This window comes from Hirundo rustica, chromosome 1, assembly GCF_015227805.2.
Source record: "Hirundo rustica isolate bHirRus1 chromosome 1, bHirRus1.pri.v3, whole genome shotgun sequence".
Taxonomy (NCBI): domain Eukaryota; kingdom Metazoa; phylum Chordata; class Aves; order Passeriformes; family Hirundinidae; genus Hirundo; species Hirundo rustica.
This window is the reverse complement of record NC_053450.1, coordinates 44,577,999-44,603,016: the sequence shown is the minus strand read 5'-3', so window position 1 is coordinate 44,603,016 and position 25,018 is coordinate 44,577,999. Positions and strand designations below refer to the sequence as shown.

At 37.5% G+C, this 25,018-nt stretch overlaps 1 protein-coding gene across 1 annotated transcript; it reads left to right on the top strand.

Annotated features, from left to right (window-relative positions):
- Positions 1-2,174: 2,174 nt before the first annotated feature.
- Positions 2,175-23,182, top strand: LOC120757216 (desmoglein-1-like). The gene is made up of 16 exons (XM_040074403.1): positions 2,175-2,222; positions 8,874-8,909; positions 9,290-9,418; positions 10,095-10,250; positions 10,384-10,531; positions 11,469-11,632; positions 11,871-12,005; positions 12,598-12,783; positions 12,953-13,212; positions 14,191-14,333; positions 14,482-14,700; positions 15,858-16,352; positions 18,438-18,586; positions 19,053-19,113; positions 20,540-20,748; positions 22,211-23,182. The coding sequence occupies exons 1-16, from the start codon at positions 2,175-2,177 to the stop codon at positions 23,180-23,182; spliced, it is 3,510 nt and encodes a 1,169-aa protein (XP_039930337.1).
- Positions 23,183-25,018: the final 1,836 nt, after the last annotated feature.

Here is a 25,018-nt window from a genome sequence, read left to right as displayed (position 1 = left end):
AGTACATTTTTCAGTCATTTTCATTTAAATTGTTTTTTAAACATTATAAATGTGCAAATTATAATTTTTGGGCATTTATTTGGAAATCCTATTTGAAATTTCATGACGAGTTTTCCCACTGAAGAATTGTTCTTATTTATCTTTTCTCGTAAGTCCGCATGCACTCTTAATAATAAGTATGGCAAAGAAAAATACAGTGTAACAGCTGGTACTTTTGTTTTCACTTCAGCTGGGGCTATTATTGTTGTTTGAGGCATTCTATCGTCTTTTGTAGATCAAATTATCTTCTGTTATTAAAAAAAAAAAAAAAAAAAAAAAAAAAAAAAAAAAAAAAAAAACCTCAGCAAGGGATATTTTGGTCTGTAGAAGAACATGCCTATTTTGCAGTTGCAAGAAATAACTTCTTCTGTCCAGTGGTCAAAATAGAATTTCAGCGTTGCTAGGAGCAGTTTTGAGTGATATGTACTGTCAGCCTTTTTTGGCCATCAGTCTGGTATGAAAGAATAAAAAATATAAAAATGATTTTTCAAATTCTGCAAAGAAAAAAAAATCTATCCAAACAGAACAACTAAACAACCTAAAAGTGAAAATGTTTTTAAATTGACTTTTTTTTAATATATGTTTAAGCAAAAGTTCTGAAATAAGATACTTGGGTTCATAAAAGAATATACATATTTTATATGTACAACAATTAACTTTTTACTTAAGCCAAAAGCAAATTTCAGATTGTTGAGAGTTTCCCAGAAAAGGGAAAATGGACATACAATCCATTTACCGCTGCCTGTCCTGGTCTGCCTCGGTGACTCACTGATGGGCATGTCGAGTTTGGTACCAAAAGCTGAGTGACAAAAGGGGACATGCACGACTGGCTTTGGCAGCCCCAGCCAGTCGCAAGACAGCAAAGTGGCCATGCTAAGCGGCATGGAGACGCGGCGTGCCACAAAGCTGCTTACCCAGCAGAAGCATGAGACCTCACCCTGGCAGGGGCTGAGCAGCCCCAGAGGTGCTGAGCACCCTTTTCCCAGCTCAAGTCCAGCCCTGAGAGATGCCAAGCGCCATGGAGGGCTCAGCAGGCTCAGGAGCGCACCAGTGGTATTGCACTATCGGGGATGAAGTGTGCAGCCCCCTCCCAGCTTCAGCCTCAGAGCAGAAGGCCACTCTAACTTTTCCTTGCCCATTAAGAGGTGGTTCAGGTGTCCCAAAGACACAAGGAGGCACCTAACGTCACCTGTGCTGCAGAACAGACAGCAAGGTGGGGAATCCTCTTTGATTTCTTTGTCCCCCACACAATTGTGCTCTTGCCATCAAACACGAGTCCAGAAGAGAGCTGTGTAGCACATCCTCTCTCTCCTTCACTACCTGATGTTTTGAGTAGCTCTCCAGTTTCTCTTATGCTCTCCCTCTCCACTGTGTCAGCGAGAGCACAACCCCTTGGAAAGAAAAGGTACGGCATGAGGAGGCTTTGCAGCCTGTAAAGGCAGAAAATCTTCCTCTGTTTCAGATATTCTTGCAGCCTCATGAATAAAAGACTATTTTTTCCCCAAAATTATTACGATACCTCTTTAGTGACAACCCCATTTTGCTCTGAGTTCTGCACTTCGGGAACAACGTGCATGGAACTCACTCCTTTGCTCTGGGAAGTAAACAAATAGACTGCTAATTTAAATGAATAATTTCTTAAAGTCCGTATTCTTTATGGTAATATTCATTAAGTTCTTCTATTATACAGGGTGCAAAGAGAAAACTGGAAGTTGCATTCAAAGCAATGATAAGTTTTAATGATTCCTTATGTTGTGAGTAATTTATAAATCACTCGGTATCTTCTCAGCAAAGCTTGCCTTCTGTTTTTAAAACGTACCTTTTAGTATCCAACAAAGGGTTTCAGTGCAATAAGAATTAAGGTGTGTCTCTTGGCTTTTACCTGCAAGCAATAATGATGTTGTCAAGCATTTCAGGTGAGACCAGCCCAGGATTTTGGGGTGGGGAAAGACACTCTGTTATACAGCATCTTCAGTTCTTCCCTCAGAGGGAGGCAGAGACACCTTGAAGGGCTGAGTATAAGGAGATACACGGAGTGTCTTTTTTAAATAGTCACCAGAGCTGGGGGGGGAGGGGAACAGGAACAGGCTTGAAACCATAACTCAGTTGGACTTGTTTCTGGGAAGTCAGATGCCATGGATTGGCTCCCTCACCGAACGGCTGCTTTTCTGTTCCTTTTGTCGGTAAGTCGGATTTTAAAACAATATTTGTAAACTCTGTGACTATGCCAGTTTCATCTTCCTCGGCAGACCATTACATTTTACAATGTAAACTGTTCCCCAAAAACATCTTGTGAAATTTACCATAAAAACCAAAGTTCTGCTCATTTTAGACAGCACTTCTGCACATCCTATAGAATTAATTTCGCTTTTAATTAGATACTGACAAATGTTCCTTTTTAGACTTTTGACGATCTGTTGATGTTCAAGATGTGACTTTCTATGTTTACTGCATGATTTTTCAGGCAAATGTTTTTGGTGGCTGCTATTTAAAGGTCACAGTTATTAATAAAATGCTTATAATTATAAAAATTTTAATGGTTGGATATAATTTGGTTCTAGGTCTTTACTTTTTTATCAGTTGAGGAAATACCTTTTCCAAAAAAATTCACATATCTTTTTCCTAAAATGATTAACAAGATCAATTCAGAGCAGACCAAATCCTACAGCTATATTCAAGAGATAAAAAAATAACAAAATTTAGTGATCTCAGTTAAGAAAAAATCAAGACTTGGCCTATTATTTCACTTTGCAAAGGATTCCTCTGTTGTTGTGTAATAGAGTCTGAGCCGCCATGTGCTGAGCAAGTGAATGCATGATGAAAGTGTTGCTCTTTGGGTTTGTTTTTCTCACTGTAAAAGGGAAGTTGTGACTATGGTCAAGTGGCATAGTTTTTCAATGTGTTCATCAAGGCATGGAAATTACCCAGAAGTGACTTAAAAGGGGTATGGGTGTCTTACTGCTACTGCAATCTGATTTTTGTGTGGATGAATTTTACTCATTTGTGCTCTTGAAATTCGGTAGAGGTTTAAGGCCCTGAAGATTGAGAAGAGCAGGATTTATACTATGTCCTGTGGTTTTCATGTAATTTTACATTTTACACAGCATACTAGTATGTGTAAATGCTTGTTCATTTCTCATTACTGACTTTTTTAGAAATGCTATAGTCTGCGAAAAAGTTTGTGTTATAGATTAAGAAATCCTAAAACCATTACGAAAATACAATCCATTAATTTTAGGTGACAGCTCTGCAATCAGTAAAGTAGAACTAATTAATACAGAGCAGCTGCCAAGCAAACAAAGGCAAAACTTGGCAAAAGCAAGTTACAGTTTGGATAAGTTTCTGCTTGTTCAAGGCAGCAGAGAGGCATCTGAGACTGGCCTGTTGCACATCACATTAACACTTCTGGATTTTCATGAAGCACTAGTTCATTTTACTCTGTTACCTGGTGATGTGCACTGCCAGTGTGTCGAAGTTCAAAAAGCTTGACTGTTTTTTTCTAAGAAATGTCTATTTGAAAGAGATTTTGCTGCTTTACTTCTCACAGCAACTCTGGAGCCATTTTCTTTCTTTCAGTTTATTGTTTTTTACAATTGTGAGTGATGGAGAGTAAGTGTTGGGTCAGAAAAATAAAAGAGCGATTCTGAAAATGCCATTGTGCTTTGATGACTATCAAATATTTGAACTTTTACTATCCAGAGGAACCCCTTGTCCTTGTTATGCATTCTTCTGCCCAGCAATGTTCATGATGGCCTGTACGGCTTAATAGCATCTTTCAACATTTTATAGAAAGGTGGCAGACAAACTATCAAGATCCAATAAATTATAAATTTATGTATCCAGTTTTAAGGTATTCTGAGAAAGAATTTTGGCTTTCAGCTTCACTAATCTTTCATGAAAATCACCTGTCTGAATGGTGTGTCTGGTTCATATATTGTTAATAAGTTGCATGAAATAAAATTACCATGGAGTTATACATATTTTAGTACACTACTGCATTTAAAAAAAAAAAAAAAAAAAAGAAACTTACCAGCCCTGAAACAAATAATTTTCTCTATGGATTTCACCATTGGTGGGACTGATTCTGCAACACTTGCTCATGTGACTTCAAAGACATTATTCTCATGAGTAAGGGAGTTCTGTTTGTGATACTAGCACAGACACGTTTTATGGAAATAACCTGTTTGATCGGGTATGATTCTTCTCCTGCCAGCTATCATGTGACAGCCAATAATTTTAAATTCACCACATCTCTTATGCACTTTTGTCTGGATACATTTTCCCATGTGTTATCTAGACTTATTTCCCCCCCAAGTTGTTAGGCTATGGTTACACATCCTACTCATAACTTGATTGCATATAAAAATAGTCAGGAGCCAAATCCTCTCCTTGTATATTCATATGAAAGAAACATCTGCCGGGATTGAATCAAGAACCTGCAGATTCTTCTACCAAATAGTTTTGTTAGAAATAGAAACTAAAGCAATTCCACATCCAGGAATTATCACCTAAGATTAGGTACTTAAGCCTGCAGTTTTACATTCCTAAGTAAAATGGCCGTTAAGCAAACATGCATTTGCAGCCAGAATACGGTCATAACAGAATTCAGGTTTTATTGAGGAGTTTTATTGATTGCATTGAGTATGACTAATTTGAAAAACTCAAATTTTAATGATAATGGCATACACCCTATATTGAAATTACTTTTCTGTTGATTTTTCTAATGGTTAAACTCAGTTACTCTATGGAAATTTATTGTATCTGCATACAATAGAAGATACGACAGCAGAACGGAAACTATCTCAGTGGAAACTTTCCCAAAGTGGTCAGTTCTTTGAGTAAACTTGTTTTAAAATAAATAAAGCTTCAAAGTATATTCTTCAGCCTGATATGAGCATTGCCATAATTCCTCGATTATTCCTATCACAACTGTTGAAATATAAGTGGATTCTCTATCCTGGGTGCAATTCAAAGTATTGCTAACATAGGAAACACCTGACCTCTTCTGAATTAGAAAACAAAATGCCAGAAAAATCATCCAGAAAATCTTTCCCTTTAAATTGGATGAAGTACATTCATAAGTGACCTATGAAAATGTGAAGTATAGAAAATGAAAATCATGTTTCAATTAAAAATCATCAAGTGGCATATTTTTAAACTATGAGGGTTTGTCTTATATTTGAACTCTGCTTCTCATTATTTCATACACACCGATGTATCATTTTTTAAAGAGATGCAGAATGAATAAAGAGGAAGGGTTCATTATTGCAACCCTTTTCTAGTCAGGGCTTTGGATGAGTAAGAAAGACGTCAAAGTCCCAAAATGCTGACAGTACCAGAGCTACCATGGCAGCCTATGACTAACACAATACGTGTGAGTTCTCGGCACTCCTCCCATCCAGGCCAGCAACAATGCCACTGTTGACTTCAAAGAGAGAGAAGCAGATCCCATATGAATAATGCTGGGAAGATGTTAAAGGCGTGTTCAGCCATTTAGATTTGAGTAGGTGGAGGAGGGAGGATTCTGTAATTACGTATGATATTGCTTGGTACTCAATTAATGATTAGTTAATTCATGTTTGTAAATTGCTTTGAGGGTGCAAAGAGCAATACACATCCTATGGGCTTGATTCTGTCCCCAGTTACATCAGAATAAATCCAGAATAACTCCAGTATGACTCTAAGGTGTCATTTTGGACACAGGGTCCAGGTATCATTACAATAAAAAGATTTCAGACAGAACACTGTACAAATGACAGAAACCATAAACTTGTTCCCTGCCAGCACATCTCCCAACCCCAAACAGAAGCAGCTTTGCGACCAGCCTCAAAATTCTCTTCAGCTTCCCTTTTTTCAAAGTCTCTCAGAGACTAACAGGACAGCAAATCTTGGCATCACTCTGACCAGCTTGCCTACCCCACGGTGTTCAGGATGTATCCCACACATTCCAGCGGCTCCTATTGCTTTAATTATTGTTTATCCCTGTGTCTATGGAAAGTACTGTACTAGGATAGGGGTTTAGAAGGGAAATCTTTTAGCTACCTAGAAATTTGCTGGGGTTAGCTGCTAGGAGAAAGAACTTACCTGCTGGAAATAGCACTAGGAAAAAAAAAGGTTTGCAAATCCTGATAAATATTAGAAATAGACAACTGGGTTAGGGGAGGACTTCTAGTTGCTGGTGACAGTGAAGAAACAGAAGGCATTAGTTGGGGAGGTGAAAGAGCCTCTATCCCTAGATCAAGTAAGATAAATGTAATTTCAAAATTGTTCAGGTTTACCTGGTGAACTGGACATTTTTTGTCTGATGTCTGCCTGCCCTCCTTCCTATATACCACAGCCATAACTGAGAGACATACCAAACATAGCCAGCAAGTTCATTGAATTAGCCTTTTCAAATAATAACATGAACTGTACTAAGGACTTTAAATTCAAGATCTTCCATTACCAACAAGTAGCAAAATGTGGTTTTCCTCAGGTATCACAGAGCAAGTGTGAAAATACAGGGCCTAAATTTACCATCCCCAGCATTACCAATGGAAAAATTCCTGATGTTCCCATTACTGGTGCTCAAAAACAAAGAATGAGACTCCAGTGTAAAATACGTGTTATTCACTGCTTAAAAGCAGAACTCCCGATAGGCCAGAATCAAGAGGTTTATGAATATTTATGTCCTTAAGTAATAGAATTCTGTGCGGGTATAGATATAAAAATCAGAATAGTTTTTCAGAGTATGAGAGTGATGAGGCTGGTTGTGAAGTATTAGTCCCACTGTGAAGTATCAGGGTAGGCTACAGGATGCAGACAGCAGACAAGATTCACTAACATTGCACTGGGAGGTTCATACCCATACTTTGCCAGGTCAAGACAATTGTTTGCATGCCAGAAGGGATTTCAGCCTAAGGGTGGAGAGGATTTCATTGTGCTCACCAAAGGAGGTGGGATAGACTGATAAGAGACCTTCAATTAGTGTTATTTCTGGTGGACCTCATCACATAGGTTTTCTCATGAGGGTGTAATCTGTCCTCCCTTTGACTCTTCCATGTTCCCCCGGGCTCCCATGGGGATTATAAAAGAACAAGACTGAGCTCCCACTGGAGCAAACATACCCTGCCATTCACATGAAGTCTGATACTGTCCCTTCTCTGAGATGAGGAAGGGCTGCACATGAATTTGAACACTATTCTGAAGCTGAAAATTTAAACAGTCATAAACTCCACATAAGTTAAAAGATGTATTGATGCTTTTAGCACAATGTGAACATATTGTAGTGATTTTCCTGCAGAGTACTTTTCTTAACCATTTATGTCAATAGCTTGCTCAAACAAACATGGGAAAAAACCCTCCCTCTCTGAAATATAAAAAAAAAAAAATTCAAGCACTATGCACATCCAATGGGCAGATCCACAGTATAAACTCCTTTATTCAGAAGCAGATTAAGGCATCTATTATAGGCCAAGGTCTCAGGGAATGTTTTGGGCAAAACCAAATCATTGGAAACATTGTTTTGTAAATGGCAGATGATGAATTCTTGCAGCATAAAGGTAAATGGGAAAAGGAGAGAGAGAGAGAAGGAGGGTGAAGATGTTCATTATTCTATTGCATGTAAGAAGTTGTCTTAATATGAGGTAAGCGGAAAAAATTCTGTGTCCATGTTCCAGTCTTGCCAGTATAATGCAATATATTTGAAGTGAGGAAAGTCCCATGATGTAATGTAGGATAAAAATTGTCACAGATTTTATCCAAGTATAACTGACATAAAACCCCACAGACATATCAGACAAAGAAACAAACCAACCAAAACAAAAAGCTATGGGAAATTATAAGGAAGTGAAATACTCATAGTTGCAGCTGTTGACATTTGTTGAGAAAAGAGAAACGCTGCAAAAATTTTTGAGTCACCTGGATATTTTGTTTCCTGCAATGATAAATGAAACAAGAATCCCATCCCAAAAATCCCACATTTTTCACCCTTTATTGCCTGAAGAGAGCAGAAGGATATCCTAAACCTGAAAGAGATGCTCTGAAGAAGGCACATTCAGCAAGTGAACTTCAGTTTCACACCTTATTTAGGAATAAAGTTATTTAAACTGTGTCTTCTTTTAAATTCTGCAAATCAAGAAATTGAGGCTCTTCTCATTTAAATTTTAAAGTAATTACATACTGCAGCTGATGCTGCTACCTTTATTTACTCAAGACTGGTTGTACAGTCTCAAATCAAAATCTACTGCACTCTATGGAACTTTGCCTGAAACTGTAGGTGGGTTTCCATCTTACATTGAATCTCTTCAATCTCACTTGGAAGTTCCTAAAAACCATTTTCATTCTTTTTTGTTAAATTAGATAATTAAGTACTCTATATTTATTGTTGACTTTGTAAATATGAAAAAAAAAAAAAAAAAAGAAAAAAAAAAAGAAAAAGAAAAAGAACAATTTATTTAGGATAAATACTTCTCTAGTTTCCTAGACAGTTTGGTAACAACTCTTGCAACCACTTCTCTCTTCAGCTGATGTGTTACAAATATGTGTGAAAGCTTTATTATGATGAAGGCAAAGCTTGAAAATTGTTCTGGTATATCTTTTCAAACTCAAAGTTCTGTCTTGGAAGACAGAATGGATTTTGAAGGTTTTAATTGTCAAGGAATTCAGCTGCTGGATATAGAAAAAATTGAATTTCACAAACTCTTGTGGAAATCTTGCTGCAAGATAAGTTATTGCAATAGGCTTGAAAAAAGTCCTACTTCAGGCCTGCAGTATAGCAATGTCTTGCAGCTGAGTTTTGCTTACTGCATTTTGCCTTGCATTTTTACATGCCAATTTTTTTATTGTTCTTGCAGGTACTCTTGGACTTCAGCACAGGATTTCATGTAGAGGTAATATATATTTCTTTAGAAATTATTTTTCTGATTAAAGAAAATGTAACAAATTAAAAAATCACATGGAAAAAACTCAGACACTTCTGAAACTGAAGATTGAAAACATATTTAAATATTAAACAGCTGCAGGTAATAACCTGCTCACCCTCTCAAGACAAATTCACCTAAATCTAAATTAATATCTCATACAAATGAGTAATTTTAAAATGAGCATGTACAGTCATAGAGTTTGGGACTCACAGACATATGGAAAAGCACATGGTGTAAAAATACATGGTCTACAAATATCTCTTTTCTCCTTGTTATTGGAAATTATAAATGTCTGTACGTATTTAAAATGGTTTGAGGTCATATGATATTGGAACTCTCTGTCAAAGGTAAAAGAATGGGATGAAAATGGAATGGCAAGATGGAAAACCTTTAGAAGACAAAAACGTGAATGGATCAAATTTGCTGCAGCTTGTAGAGAAGGAGAAGATAATTCCAAGAGGAATCCAATTGCCAGAGTAAGTGTAAAGAAAAACACAGGTATTCACTGACAAGGAAGTTTTTCCAAAGACAGGCTGTTAAAAGCAGGGAGATTTAAAACCACATATGCTTAGAGTAGCCAAAGCAAGGAGAGTAGAATAAAAGAAAGATGATTCAGTATTCCCAGCTCTGCTGAGACAGTCTCATAAGGTGAACCCATGTTGCTGCTGAGGAGTGACCAGAGGCTTCCTAGATCGTTGCCATGAGTCTACTTCCCAGGCAGCTCCAACCAGTGTTTTTGCTCTTGATCATGACATTTTTCTTTTCTCTCTCTCACCCTGAAAAACCCCTGAGCAGAAGTTCAAAGATTGTACATGACCTGCAGGAGACAGAGAAAAAGAAATACCTTCCTGTTCTCTCACTATGACCATGCCCTTACTGAGGTCCAGCCACAGCGTGATACTTTTGGAGGTTTCCCTCTCCACATCCTTGACAGATTTAAGAGAAATAGAAAGCCTATCTAGCCCTTGAGGGGAGATGGATGTCTAGGTTGATGTTTGTAGAAGAGTCTTCTATTGATTCTGTCAACTGAACCTTGTAATAAGTTGTTGAGAAACTGAAGTTATACAGAATTTTTTACAGGAACTAAGAATAGGAGAAAAAACCCTGCATGTGTCCTTAGTAAGCTGGCATAATTATCATCTGTTACTGTAGATTCGATCTGATTGTGAAGAAGACAATCCAATCACATACAGCATCTCTGGAGTTGGAATTGATCGTGCACCCTATGGAATATTTGTTGTTAACCCAAGAACAGGAGAAATCAATATAACATCAATAGTGGATAGGGAAGTAACACCTGTATTTGTTGTAAGTATTCCCCTTTTTCTTTACCTTTATAATGACAGAACCAGGGTGGGGCAGACAACAAATTTGTTTGTTTCGGATTGCTACTTTGCTTACTTAACTTTTGGGTTTTAAATGAGTAAATCTCTTTATTTAGATACGTTGCTTTGCTAAACACTCAGTGACGGGTATAGATTTGGAACCACCTCTTGAACTTCGAGTCAGAGTCCTGGATATAAATGATAACCCTCCTGTATTTGCACAAACCGTATTTACGGGATCGGTTGAAGAGAGCAGCATGGACAGTAAGTAACTACGATATGCCTCTTACTGTAGTGCTAGTGAAGCTCACAGAATACAGTTAATATAAACCTGGGGTGTCCTTCCTGCTTTTCTTAGGCAATGACATATATTGGCCAGGGCCACTGCAGAGGAGGGAGTAGCAGATGCTTCTCCAAGTGCTATTTGAGCCAGGGCCTGGGCTAATTGCTATAAATTAAGCAGCAATGCTTCCTTCTCCCCTGCCTCCCACACACGAGTGCTGCATGTTCCAGTTTCTATCCATACCATCATGCAAATTCTTTCAGATGTAAAAATGCAAAATAAATAATTAAATTCCTTCTCATTAGCATAAAAATATCATTACACTTATTTCCTTTGAGGATATGTAAAAAACATTTTTCCTCATTTTTCTCTTTCAAATATTTGTACTTGTAGCATGTGTATTTGCAATTGCAGCAGAACATTACTACATAATTCCATACTTAAACTATTAAAATGGTTCTTTTTACCTGAAGTGCAGCAGTCAACATTAGACATGTAAATAGCACTGAGGCAATGGTGCCTAACACTCATTTTCTTCTTTCTAGAAATTCTCATTTGAAGCTGTGATTCTTATAGTAATCTCTACAAGCTCAGTACTTACTGTATTTGCATATTCCCTATGGTGATTTAAAGACATTCAGTGAAAGTCTGTATTATTCCTTCTGACTTTGATTTTTAATTCATTTAAAGTCATTAGCATTGTCAGAATCAGTACTACAAAACTAAAGTTTTGGGGTTCTTTGGAAATGTCAAGGAATAGATAACCTTTGATTATTTTCATGCACCGTTTTAGCATTGTCTTGATGAGTTGTTTGCAGGAACTCAAGAGATTTTCTGGGGGTTTCTTTGGGTTTTCCTTGTTTGTTTGTTTGTTTTATGGGGTTTTCTAATTTTTTTTATTATTATTATTATTTTTAGACACACTGGTGATGAAAATCATTGCAACAGATGCAGATGAACCTAACCACTTGAATTCTAAAATTGCCTTCAAAATAGAGAGTCAGGAACCTTCTGGTCCGCCCATGTTCATTATGAATAAATACACAGGAGAACTCCATCTTGCAAATTATCTTGACAGAGAGGTAACATTTCCCCTTCCAAAGCTAAATGACATGATATTGTAGTGCTATGAGTAAGAGAAAAATATAGAAGAGTGTGAAAGGTTGTGGGTTTTACAAATATTGGAGAAATGCATGTTTTTGATGTGTCACAATAAAATGTCTAAGTCGAATTCCTGCATTAGGAAATAGTAGTAAGCATGAGTTATTTATAAGATGCACAGATGATCTTCTAACATACTCATTTCTCTTTTTCTGACAGCAACATAGTAGCTACACTCTGGTTGTGAAGGCATCAGACCGGGACGGGGCTGCAGATGGAATATCATCCCTTTGTAGCTGTAACGTGAAAGTTATTGATGTTAATGACAACTTTCCAACTCTTGCTCAAAGCTCTGTAAGTTTTCAAAAACAAAAGCAGCAACACTGATTTAAAACCATGTTTAAAAGCCCCGTTGATACCAAGAGCCCTTACTAACCCATAGAGAACTTTCACATTTACATGCTCCACAGGATTTACAGGGTTGTTCCCTTGAAGCCTGCTCAAAATACAATCTGTCGCTTGTGCAACAGTTCTGGTAACATACACATAGATTATTTTTGTATTCGGAGCTATCAATCCTGACACTGTCAGGACTGACTTCTTTGTATTCAGAGAAATTCTGTCATTTAGGTACCCAGATCCCTGCAATATGGCCAGATTATGTAGAATAACTTAATCCTTGGAAGATCATTTCTCATAGAAAGCACAAATCCTTTCCCTCTAAGATGCCTCTGCAAACCTTGGAGATGATACAGCTTTTCGAACCTGTAACGGTAATCACAACTTTCCCAGAACATTTATTTTTTCATTAAATTGGCATGGACAATGTTCTGAACATCCTTCAAAATAATCTCTGGAGAAAGCTGTGTTTTCCTCACACAGATGTGCACACACACACACACATATATATAAACATTTGCTAATAGGTATTTATCTGTCATTTCAGTTTTCAGCAAGTATTTCAGAAAATTCACTCAGTTCAGAACTGCTACGAATACAAGCTCTGGATGCTGATGAAGAGTTTACAGACAATTGGTTAGCAGAGTTTTTCTTTATATCCGGTAATGAAGATAACTGTTTTGAAATTGTTACAGATCGAGCTACAAATCAAGGAATCCTTAGAGTAATTAAGGTATGGATAAATATTGTGATTCAGCTCTTGACTCAAAAATTTAATTGATTGTTAACAGAATTAAATAGGCGGTAAAAACACTGTCACTCAACCATTTAAAAGAAAAAAAAATTAAAAATATTAAAGGAGCTTTTACGTATTATCTAGTTCTCTGCGGTTTATCTTTTAGGAACTGGATTTTGAACATATCCGAACTCACTCACTGATGATTGGTGTCAGGAACGTAGCTGCTTTCCACCACTCTGTTGCACACGAGTACCAAATATTTGGAACACCCCTCACAGTAGAAGTAAAAAATTTGATTGAACCACCAAGATTTCATCCATCTTCAGTTGTGTTTTCCCTGGCAGAAGGCGCAAGAGTGAATTATGTTGTAGGAACATACACAGCCATGGATGAGGACACTAGAACTATTGCATCAAATGTTGTGTAAGCTCTTCTCTACTTAACTCCCTGAATAGAACAATTCTTTTGAGATTTCAATGGGATGAGGAATAGGTATTTTAAAGGATGCTTTAAAAAACAATTTTTATTGATTAGCAATAGAAAAATGGCAATGGAATACTATTATATAGTATCATATAATATTATATATTATATAGTATTGTATTCTATGTTATTATAGAATAGTATATAGCCCTTTTCTTTTTTGCTATAATTGTTTTTCTTTCCTGACTACTTTCCTTAGCCTTATGCACAAAGCAAAGCAAATATCATTTTTCTAACAGGCTGTAAATTGAATAGACTAGAATAGGGTTTGTCTTTTCTTACTCAGCCTAAGAATGTTTTTTCTTGAAACATTTGCTGCAAGGAGGGAATTTGTTAGCATCTCAAGAAAAGCAGGTGGAAAATCCCAGTAATTGTCAATATTATCCAATCACATAGAGGTCCCAACTAGCTCATTCGCTAGTTAAAAAAAAAAAAAAAAAAAAAAAAAAAAAAAAAAAAAAAAAAAAAATTACACTTCTTTTTCTTGAAATTAACAATAATAACTGAGACCATAATTTGCTTTTCAATGGATGTAGAAATAAATACAGCCTATTTACATATATTTGAAAAAAATACCCTGAAACACCGAAATGTGTTAGCAAACACAACTGTGGAATGTTATAGGAAGAGTTGTGGATTAAACCATTGATATAGGCAAGGGTTCTAGTAAAGGTTTACTAGAAATCCAGAAAAATTTTACTTTTAGACTATGATGCCACTTTCAAAATAAAATGGGCTTCTACACATTTGCTTTATTCCTAATTACTTTTCTGGTCTCCATCTTTTGAAGTCTACATGGATTTTGCTTGACCTGGGTGAAATGCAGTAGGATCTAGCGTAGCCTAAAGAAAAATGCTCAAAAGTGCCAAATATATATTCATAACATAACACTGAGTATTTTTACTTCACCAAACATAGATATAGTATAGGACGTGATCCAGCTGCCTGGTTCAGAATCAACCAAAACACTGGTGAAATCACACTGAACAAAGTTATTAACCGGGATTCAGTCTATGTAGTCAATGGGCGGTACCAAGCAGAGGTTCTGGCTATCACCAGAGGTAAGAAAAGAGATTAAGTTTTCCCAAATAAACTCTTCCTGTTCCAGATTTCTCTCAGTGTTTTCTCCTGTTTCTAGTTTGCTAATCCTTACTGCACTATTTATAGTGTCAATATTCCCTCCTGACCACAAATATCTTCTTTTTACAGGGGTTCCTCGATATACTGCTACTGGCACCATTGTGCTTTCAATAGATGGCACCAATGCCAATTGCCCAACTATTAATACTGAAATGAGGAAAGTATGTATGCATTCCCCATCGGTGATTATCTCAGCAAAGCATAGGGATGGTGATCTCTATGCTACCCCCTTTACATTCAGTATACATGGTGAACCTCAGACTACATGGATTATCAGACGAATAAATGGTAAATTTACCTACATTTTATAACAGAATAAATCATAGTAATAAACTCTTATCTAAGATAGCTCATTATGATGTTACTTTATTAACAAACAAAACACTTATTAGAATCTATTCAAATCTCAGTTAAATATGAATTTAAGAAGTTACCCCAAATTTGAATATATGCATGCGTACATATATATAAATTAGAATATGTAAATCAGAATTATTGCATGTGTTATATTTTAAAGGAAAATGAAAATTTACTGATAAAAATAGAGCAGCAAAACTGTACTTTGAGTATAACTACAAGAGCTTTTACTGGTCTAAACATGAAAAAGTAATTCAAAAGGAGTAATTTGGTGCTTTTTTATTTTTGTGTTATCTAAAATTTCCTAAGAATATTAAAAAATCTCAAATTTGTTTATTAGCATATAAAGTTTATAGTTAGCAGAGCTTTACTTTTATGAGAGGCATATGAAAAAGGCAAATTAAGATTACAACTCTTTTAATTTATTGTACCAGTCATACCTATTTGTATTTTAAAGAAAATTGTTTTGGTCAGTGCCCAGTGAAGCTTTGCCAGTTTCCTTCAATACAACATGACAAAATAATGAATTAATCAAATCCCATGCATTACTAAATGAGAGTTTGCATAACTTACTATATACATAGAAAACTACATTAAATAGCAAATAACAAAATTGCAAGTATTCTTGAGTCTCCTACCTGTCCTAAAAAGTTGCAAATATATAATTTGAAATATTTTAAACCGACTGAAAAACCTTTTGAAAAACATATATGAGTTCCTTGAGAGAGGGAAAAGAAATGCATAAAACTTTCAACTTTTATCTTTACCATTGTGTGAATAAAATTCAGGAAAAGCAGCAGGGAAAATATAAAATTTCATTTTCCCCTTTTCTATTCATCAAGTTTAGAAGTGATAACTAGACTGATTTGTCTCAGATTTTGCAAGGAAACAAACAAGCATAGATGAGTATTATATGTTTCAGCTTTGAGTAAGTACTGTAGACGCATAAGTAATTGAGGTGCTTAGAAAGGGAACACTTTCTTTCATTCTGTTCTATGAATATAATACACAAGTAGTATAGATCTGTAGAACACTTACAGTCAATACCTTCAGCCAAATATTTTTCTCTTTTTTTTCTCCCCTCCAAGATTCCTCTGCTGAACTAGTGGGCCAGAACATAGACTTTTACCTTTATAGGATCTATGTCGTCGTAAGAGACAGCCAAGGCCGGCGCTGTGTTAGACCGCACATAATTCCTGTGCAAGCTTGCCAGTGTGACAGTCGGAATTACTGCACCAGTGGGGCCACAAGAATAATTATCATCGGCGGTGGTGGCGGTGGTGAAGGCGGTGGTGGTGGCACTATTGGCGGTGGTGGTGGCAGTACTGATGGAGGAGGCCGGGAAGAGGGAGGAGAACAAGGTGGTGGTGACTATGGCCAGACTAGACCTGGAGGAGATTATGGGGACCACACAGACTGGCAGGGTTATACTGATGGATACGACGGAGGTGAGGACGGATATACTGCCTCCACTGATGATGGTTACGCTGGAAATGAAAATTACGGCAGACAATTCGAATCAAATACCACACTTAGTGGTGCTGCCATTGGCCTGATGTTTCTCGGTGGATTAATATTTGTTTGTAAGTATAAAATTAAGAAAACAATTATATTCCTTTTTTTATTATTATAATGTAAATAGTGCATTTTTTAGTTCTTCAAAAATAAGGTTGTTTCTTCAGTTGGTTGTTAGTCCATTGGCTCCTATTGGCCATTTGACAGAGAAAAAAGTCATCTTTTAAACAAAAAGAATTTCCATAAATTTTATGTTATATGTACATACATTTTTCATTCAAAATTAAGCATTTCCTGTCTAAGACTTGTTATCCATTTCTTAGACAGAGCTGTCCTGTTACTTATATTTTACAATTTGTACTTCTATTACATTACTAGAAGAAATGGGCAAATATCAGCTCCAAGTTGGATATGAAAGGATCTAAAAAACAAGATTTTTAACTCAAAGTCAGATTTCAGTATTAGAGCAATAAATCATACATTTTGAAACTTTTGGCTAGTCCTTCCAAACATTATAGCTAATAAAAAACAAGTAGCATTTATGATCAAAACAGGATGTTAATTCATTTGTCCTAGCATTCATGAAGAATTATGAGCTTCATGCATTCAAGTTAGAATTCATACAAGTAATTATTTCTCAGATTACCACAATCGTAGGTGATCAACCTTCTTTCATGGACTGAGCATCAAGTAATCAACATCTAAAATTTTCCATTTCAGAAATACTGACTACAAAACTTGATGAAATTGGGGGTTTTTTTCCCCTGATTTTTTGAGGAGGGAGATTTGGTTCAGGTTTTGATCTTTGTTTAGAAGGAATCAACAAACACAAAATTTTGAAGCTTCAAAAGACTGTACAATTTGTAGTCCGCAGGTGGTTTATCTTACAGGACAGACTGTCTTTCTGCCTTTGGAATACTTTCTTCATAGTCTGGAGTAAATACATCCTTAGTCATGCTGAATGAGGCAGCACCTTGTAGATAGTATAGTCCTTTCCCCTTCTCATTTCACTTTGAAGTTCAAGTAATCAGAGGGCTGGAGCAACTCTCCTATGAAGACAGGCTGAGAGAGTTGGGACTGTTCAGCCTGGAGAAGAGAAGGCTCCAAAGGAAATGTTGGAACAGCCTTCCAGTGCCGAAAGGGGGCCTGCAACAGACCTGGAGAGGGACTTTTTACAAGGGCGTGGAGTAACAGGTTTAAATTGAAATTAGGTTTAAGAAGAAATTCTTTACTGTGAGGGTGATGAGACAGAGGCACATGTTGCCCAGAGAAGTTGTAGATGCCCCATCCCTGGAGGTGTTCAAGGCCGGGCTGGATGGGTCATTGAGCAACCTGTTAAGTAGAAAGTGTCCCTGCCCATGGCAGAGGGGCTGGAACTAAATGGTATTTAAGATCTCTTCCAACCCAATCCATTCTATGATTCTATGAATTAATATTGTATCACCTTTCTAAAATAAGCAGTGTTTTTGATGCTAGCCATTATAAGCATTCTGCAATTTCCAGCACTGAGTTCTTTGCACAACTAAGCATAATACAGCACCCTGGGAAAGCTGACTCACTCCACATAAACATTTGGTGAAACTAGGGCTTGGGGGTTGCCCCTACTGTTTTTTCAGATCAAGGATTTTGCATATGTAATGTGAAAATTGCAACTGGAGCCTTAGCCAAAGATCACTGCAGTCAGGTGGATTCTCCACTGATTCTCATATGTCTATTATTACTAATGTGTATTTCTTTTCAATTACAGTACCTGAAGAGAAAAATGTATGCTTATATATCAACAAAGAATAGTACTGAATGCTATATAAAGCAGCACTGGTTCTGTTTTTTCATTTTCATATGTATGCAACTTATATTGGTTCAGCTGAGATAGATCAAAGTCTGTTTCCAGGTATTTAAGCATAAATTTGGAGTAACTGCCCCACCCTTGTGTTGCTCTGCTATAAATAAAGGTATAAATTATTCTGAATTTCCAAACACAGGCATCTCCATAAGCAGTTAATGATTCGGAAAGCCAGACTTACAGGCTGCTTGGTTAGAAACATTTTAAAGGCATATTTTCAAAAGTTCATGAGCACCTACCCTCTGGGGAGAGCAGCTGTTCCTGTGAGGAAGAGATGTCCTAAATCCTTTCCTTTTCCTTTCCTGTTAAGTGATTCCAATTTTGATGTCAATGAGCGACTGTTGTGGCTGTGGACCTGGCGCTGCAGGTGGAGTTGGAACTGGATTTGAGCCTGTACCTGAATGCACAGAAGGGGCAATTCATCCATGGGGAATAGAAGGTGCACAGCCTGAAGATAGGGTCAGTACATCCCATGTTTCTAAAACCAGAAGTAACTCATATTTAAAGGCTGCATTTGACTATAGAAAGTGATAGCACCACTGCGTCGTCTAAAACCAGTCTGGCATTGTCAACAATTGCCAGGCAGGCATGAAAGGTGATTCTTAATTAACATTTGCTGGGGTTTTTGAGTTATAAGCAGTGGTCAGTTAGTTTGGCACAACAGTTAATATACTACAGATGAAGCATAATAACTAGTAAGCTTCTTCTGTGCAAGTTTAGGAGAAGAGAACACAAATCATCTTCACTGATAATTTGTGTTGACAAAGAAAATACTTGTAGCTTGTTTTGTTTGTTAGTGGAGATGGTGATAATGACTATCATTAAGAGTCTGGACTGCTAATTCCTTAACATAATTCACTAAGTCTTGGTCTTCATATGGGAATTTCAAAGTAATCATTCAAAGAGTCAAAATGTTGTTTTCCAGGATGTCTCACACATTCTTGCCCCAACAACTGCTGCAGGAGGTGATTTTGGTGAACCTTCTGGTAAGCAGATCCTCAAAATCTTCTATGTTATGCTGTCATAAAGCTGTCGTTCAGAACTTCATGCCTACACATTCATGGAGTTCTTTGGTTTCCCAGCTATAACCCAGCCCTTCTAATCTCACATCTGCAGACAGTCAAACTCATGCTGGTAGGACATCCAGTATGAATAAAAAGTCTGGGGTTTGAGCTTTTGAGCAGTTTAATTTCTGCAAACTACACTTACTTGAAATTTCTTCCAATGCTTTCAAATCTCAGGCAATTTATCAGCACAGCTACTGAATGGAGGGCCTTTTCAAGACACCAGTTTTAGCAGAAATCAATCTTTAACCAGAATAAGGATATTTGCTTTCATAACTCGGGTAAAATCTTCAGTTCTTCCCAGTTTCCTGCTTCCCACAAGGGAGCATGTCAAGTAGCTAGTTAATTACTGACAATTTGTGTATTAACCTAGACAAGCTGATACATAACACAATTAATGAATGCTTCTGAGATAAGGTTCCTCCAGGAATTCAATGATGATAGACAATAAGCCCATCTGTGCAGTGCCACTTTCTCCTTCTCCCCCATTCCTTACTTAGAAGATGAAGGAAGGATGCTGGCACAGATCCATTTCCACTAGTTTCTGACACGAAGAAATGTTACTCTGCAAGACAACTTCTCTGATGTCTATTTATTATAGAAGAATAATTCTCAGACTTCTCATTTCATAAAAATGAAAAAAAAAAAAAAAAAAGCCTGTGTTCCCCAGTGTAACCATAGACTACTATATGCAATTTTTTTATTATAATATGTGCTGATCATTAAGAAAACTCTTCCCTCATATTAAAAAGTACAGAGAAGATAAAATCCTGTAAGTATTACTTTATAACTTATTTTAAAGAGCATTTCCATTCTGGATTATAAACTGGTGGTTATTATGATCCATTGTTGTTCTTCCCTAAAAATTTCACTACTAGAAAATGTGAAAGTAGCTGCAAAACTCTTTATTTTCTAGGGTTTACAAAACTATTTTCTAAGTGTGTAAGGGAAAAAAATTTAATGCCAATGTGATCATAAATATGCACTTATGTATTTGCATAGATCAAGGTTATCTGATTTTCTAACACAAACCCCACGGCAGCATATATATACATTTGACAGAATAATGTTTCCAGCCAATAACAGAATACATCACTGATTTTCTAAAACACATATGCACATGCTTCCTAGCCTCAGGAATAAAATCAAGTGTTTAGGTGTCTATTCATATGTATTTAATTATTACTGCAGTTTCGATGTTTGGTACCCGTGCATGTACGTGTGACTGAAATTGGTCTAAAATACCTTTAGAAACTCAGTAGTGTCATTATAGCATTTGTAAAAGCAACTGACAAATTGTGGATAAAGTTTCACAGAGCACAGGAAGGATAACGTTTTCTGTTTTCAGACATATATAATAACACGTATGGAGGAGGAGGAGTAGTAGCTTCTGGTGTTGAAGAAACTACAGGTGTTGGCTATGGCACTGGTACTGGCTATGGAACAGCTGGAGGAATTTCTGGAACAGGGGAAGCAAAAGGGTCAATTGGAGGAACAATAAAAGAGTATCGAGAAGGAGGAGTGAACATGGCCTTCCTAGACAACTATTTCTCTGAGGTAATTAGTGGTTATTCGTCGAGTTACATCTGTGAGCATGCTTTCTGTTAGATTCTCCTTCCCAGGTTACATGGTGGAAATCCAAATTAAATTTACTCAGCTTGACACTTCCATGATATAAGACTGCTGTGAGAGGAAAGCTGACCACACTGGTAGGAAAAGTTACAACTCTAGTACTAGTACTGTCTTTGAGCTGCTGCCATAGTAGATGGATTGTTCAACAGCCTTTTTGTAAAACTGACAGACACACTGCAGGTAGGGGTGGGAATCAATTAAATTATTTCAACTTCATAACTATCTACCAAATTTATGTATTTTCCACCTTCTCAGTGTATTAATATAAAATAACTTTTTGGAATTTTTCACTCCTACTTTCTGTACAGCTTGTTTGATGAAGTCATTTTAATCCTTAAAGAACTTTGAACATCAGTTCTTCTTTATTTTTATCGCTATTTCTTCTCCCTGAAAGACTTGTGAATTACCAGCAACAGCAATATGCAGTTTTTCAATTGGCAACGCCTTAGTTAGCCTTTACATATGGGATTTAAAAAATTATACGAAATTTACATGATTAATGGTTTCATGGGCTATATTTTTATTCATACACATGAACTGTGAGGCATAAATGTTATAATTGCATGTCATCAAAATATCAATTAAGATATAAAGATTGCTATATTTCAAAATCTAAACAAGGTTCAGAGGAGGAGAGAACAGGGCAGTCCTGACTTCCTGAGCATGGATTTCTCCCAGATTGCAATCTTCCTGCCTTGGCCTGGAGTACTATATATTAATTGTCTGACAGCCACAGGCAACCGTATACTACTCCTGCTATCCTCCTTGACTATCTCAATACCCAAACTCTCTGACACTTCCTCCCAGGCCTCCCCTTCATTTTTTTTCTCCTCCAACCCCACTCTGCATTCACTTTAAATTCTCCTCTTTCCTGCCTGATCTCCCTGCAATGACCACACCAGGATCCCCAACATCATCCCCAGCTGGCGATTTCCTTCGTGCTCAAAATGGACTCCCCTCCGGACTCACGAAGTCCCCCCCACTGTGGACAATCCTCCATTCCATCTCCTCTTTCCTGGTCTTCATTGCTCCCCTTGCAACCCTGCTTCACTCTTCTTCCTACCACTTTGTTCAGATGCCCAAAGAAGTCATGTTTGCCTGTCCCTTTCGCCCCGTAGGCAGAGCCACTGATGACAGACCAAATTCGAGATGCTACGTGTTGGCAGAAACAAGAATTAAACACAGTAATATTTAAATAAACTTATTTCAAGGTTAAAAAATGCTGATAGCATAGTCTATCATTTTGATGTCCTATTTTTCAAGTCAGCTGGGCCTTACTGTGTTTAGGGAAACTTTACTGTGGTCTGAGTATTCATGGTTAAAAACCTGAAAAAGTTCACTCTGATTTTCTGTTCTTTGTTGTTGTTGTTGTTTTCGCAAACTACAGAAAGCATTTGTGTATGCAGATGAAGATGAAGGTCGGCCAGCAAATGACTGCCTATTAATTTATGATCATGAAGGAGTCGGTACTCCTGTTGGCTCTGTGGGTTGCTGCAGCTTTATTGGAGAAGATACAGATGAAACATACTTGGATACATTAGGACCAAAATTTAAGACCCTAGCAGAGATCTGTCTGGGCAAAGAGATTGAACCTTTCCCAGATGTCAACCCACCCTGGCCAGGCGTCAACCTTTCCTTCCCCAGCCCTGAAAGTGATCTAAACCTCCCACCACCCGGCACCACCATCGTTGTCAATGGAAGTGCACCTATGCCTCCCCCAGTTGGCACTACAACAGTTGTTACTGAAAACACCTACACGTCTGGGACAACCATACAGCCCCCAAGGCCAATGCCAGATCCCTTGCTTCATGGCAACATGACGGTGACCGAGACCTACACCTCCAGCTCCCCCTCTCTTTGTGTTGACCCTCTGCGTGCATCCAACGTCGTTGTGACAGAGAGGGTTGTCGGGCCTGCATCTGCCTCTGATTTGCGTGGCATGCTAGATATCCCCGATCTCACAGAGGGCTCCAACGTTATCGTCACGGAAAGAGTAATCGCGCCTAACTCCCGACTCCCGGCATCTCTGAGCATTCCTGATTTGGTAGATGGGTCAAATGTGGTAGTGACAGAAAGGGTGTTCAGGCCTGCCTCCGGCATGCCGGGCAGCCTAATAAATATTCCCTCAGAGTTATCCAACGCCCACAACGTGGTAGTCACAGAGAGAGTAGTGTCAGGTTCTGGGATGAGCAGCCTGGGAGGAACAAGCCTTGGAGGAGCAAATCTAGGGGGTCTGAGCAGCACCGGTCAGATGCTCAGTGCTGACTCTCATCTTGGCCAGGGAATGGGCACGGCATCTCCAGGCACCTCCCGGAGACGAGTGACAAAGTACAGCACCGTGCAGTACTCCAGTCAGTAAGGCCTCTGCTGGCACTCCTTCCTGCTGAAATCGCCATTTGCACCAACACTCATTAGCTGCCACCCATCAAGAATATTGTTATTATTTATAACTAAGAAATAGCGCTAAAATTTCAGGGATTCCTGCTTGTGTGAGGATCTCTGACGGGTGCCCCATTTTGAGGTCAAATGCAGGACTTTGTCAGTGAAGGGAAAAGAGAAGGTGGCTTTAAATTTATTTCTTTCTCTCCACCTAGCACTGCAAGTGTATAAAGAGACTAGTATTTTTGGAGAGATATCTGATCACCAAGGAGAGCAGTGAGAGGGGATCCCTGCATGCACACAGTACCAGCATGAATTAATGTTGTACAAAAGCATGTTAAAATACTGTGCAGCTGAGTGATCTCTCACAATAAGCAGATTTGGGTTAATAGACCCTCACTGACAAGAGAGGAAAAGAATGTAGTTAATAATTAGTCAACTCAAGACTAAATAAGCACTTTCAAACACATCTTTTTACTTCGCATGTCATTCAAGAAGCGCTACAAAATGGCACTTTCAACCATTTCTCCCATCACCAACAATAGTTATAAATAATAATTATATAAACATAATATACTTCCATTGCTTTCTGAAGTTCTCAGTAAACAAACACCCTAACACAGCCTGCCATGCTGTTCCTGCTATGATGAGGAGCGATTCATCGCAGCTGGTGCTGCCGCACTGACACTGTCACCCAGGAAGATGTTGGCTTCATCCTTTCTACATTGCCATTACAACTTTGCTTAAATTTCAAAGGACTTCAGTGACAACCAGGAACTCTTAGTCAGATTTCTGTGCCAAACTATGACTACCATTTAAATTGCCAGTGTCAGATTATACTAAGAGGGCTATAATATATTGTGCCAATTCTCATCTCAAGTACTGTTAAGAAAAATCTTGGAAACTTTGTGATGTCAGGAGGCAATAGCAAGTATTGTATTACTGACACTGGTAGCTGAAGTCATCCTGAACAGAAAAAACACTCTTGGAAGCAATATAAATTTGCTAATAAGCAATGTGGAAAATTTTTATTTCATATGTCAATGTATTCTGCATTGATATTTTGAAAGTTTATTTGAATGTATTAATTGAAAAAGTCTTTATGAGTCTATAAACTTCATTAAATCTGGCTTTTATTTTCCCACAAAAACAGCTCTTCTGGACTCTATTATTCTAATACTACCTTAACTTTTCTTAGAATGTGATCTGAAGGAACAAAATACTAAAATATATCTTTTATCTCATTTTACTTCTGTATCATATGTATAGTAACCATAGCATACCAAACATTGCTTCAGTGTAAATAATATAGAGTTATAGGGAAGGACTAGCTTTTTTTGCTAGACCACAAAATCAGTAGTTTCCCCACAAATTTTGCTTATTTGGCTTTGACAGATAGGTTAGTGAAAAGTTTAAGAGTTGTCTGTGAAGCTCCCACTCTATAAAATGGAAAAGACACTCAACTGCATATCCAGACTAACTTACCTCAGAAGGAATGGATGGCTGGTTTCTGAGTCTGATACCAAGAAAAGGTTTTTTAAAAGATGTTTTTGGAAATGCAACTACATCTGCTGTCAACAACACCCTGAAGTGCCCCCTGAGTCAATGCCACTGTCAACATCAGTAATCCCTAGGAGTTATGACCAAATCCAAGGCTACCTCCAAGAAAGTTCCCTTCCAGAGCTTCAGGTTATTTTCTACAGCAATTGAGCATACCAGATGCTCTCCCCATAAAATCTGATGTATTGATGGTTTTGCTTATTTCTGTAGCCTTGATTAACTTAAGTATCACTAAAATTGCATTGACTTCAAAGGG

What these genes read in the sequence shown, in the direction of transcription:
- LOC120757216 (XM_040074403.1), top strand. Translation starts at nt 2,175, where the DNA reads ATGGATTGGCTCCCTCACCGAACGGCTGCTTTTCTGTTCCTTTTGTCG. An exon ending in ACTATTGCATCAAATGTTGT is followed by an intron (nt 13,213 to 14,190) that starts GTAAGCTCTTCT and finishes CACCAAACATAG; the next exon opens with ATATAGTATAGGACGTGATC. An exon ending in GATTATCAGACGAATAAATG is followed by an intron (nt 14,701 to 15,857) that starts GTAAATTTACCT and finishes CTCCCCTCCAAG; the next exon opens with ATTCCTCTGCTGAACTAGTG.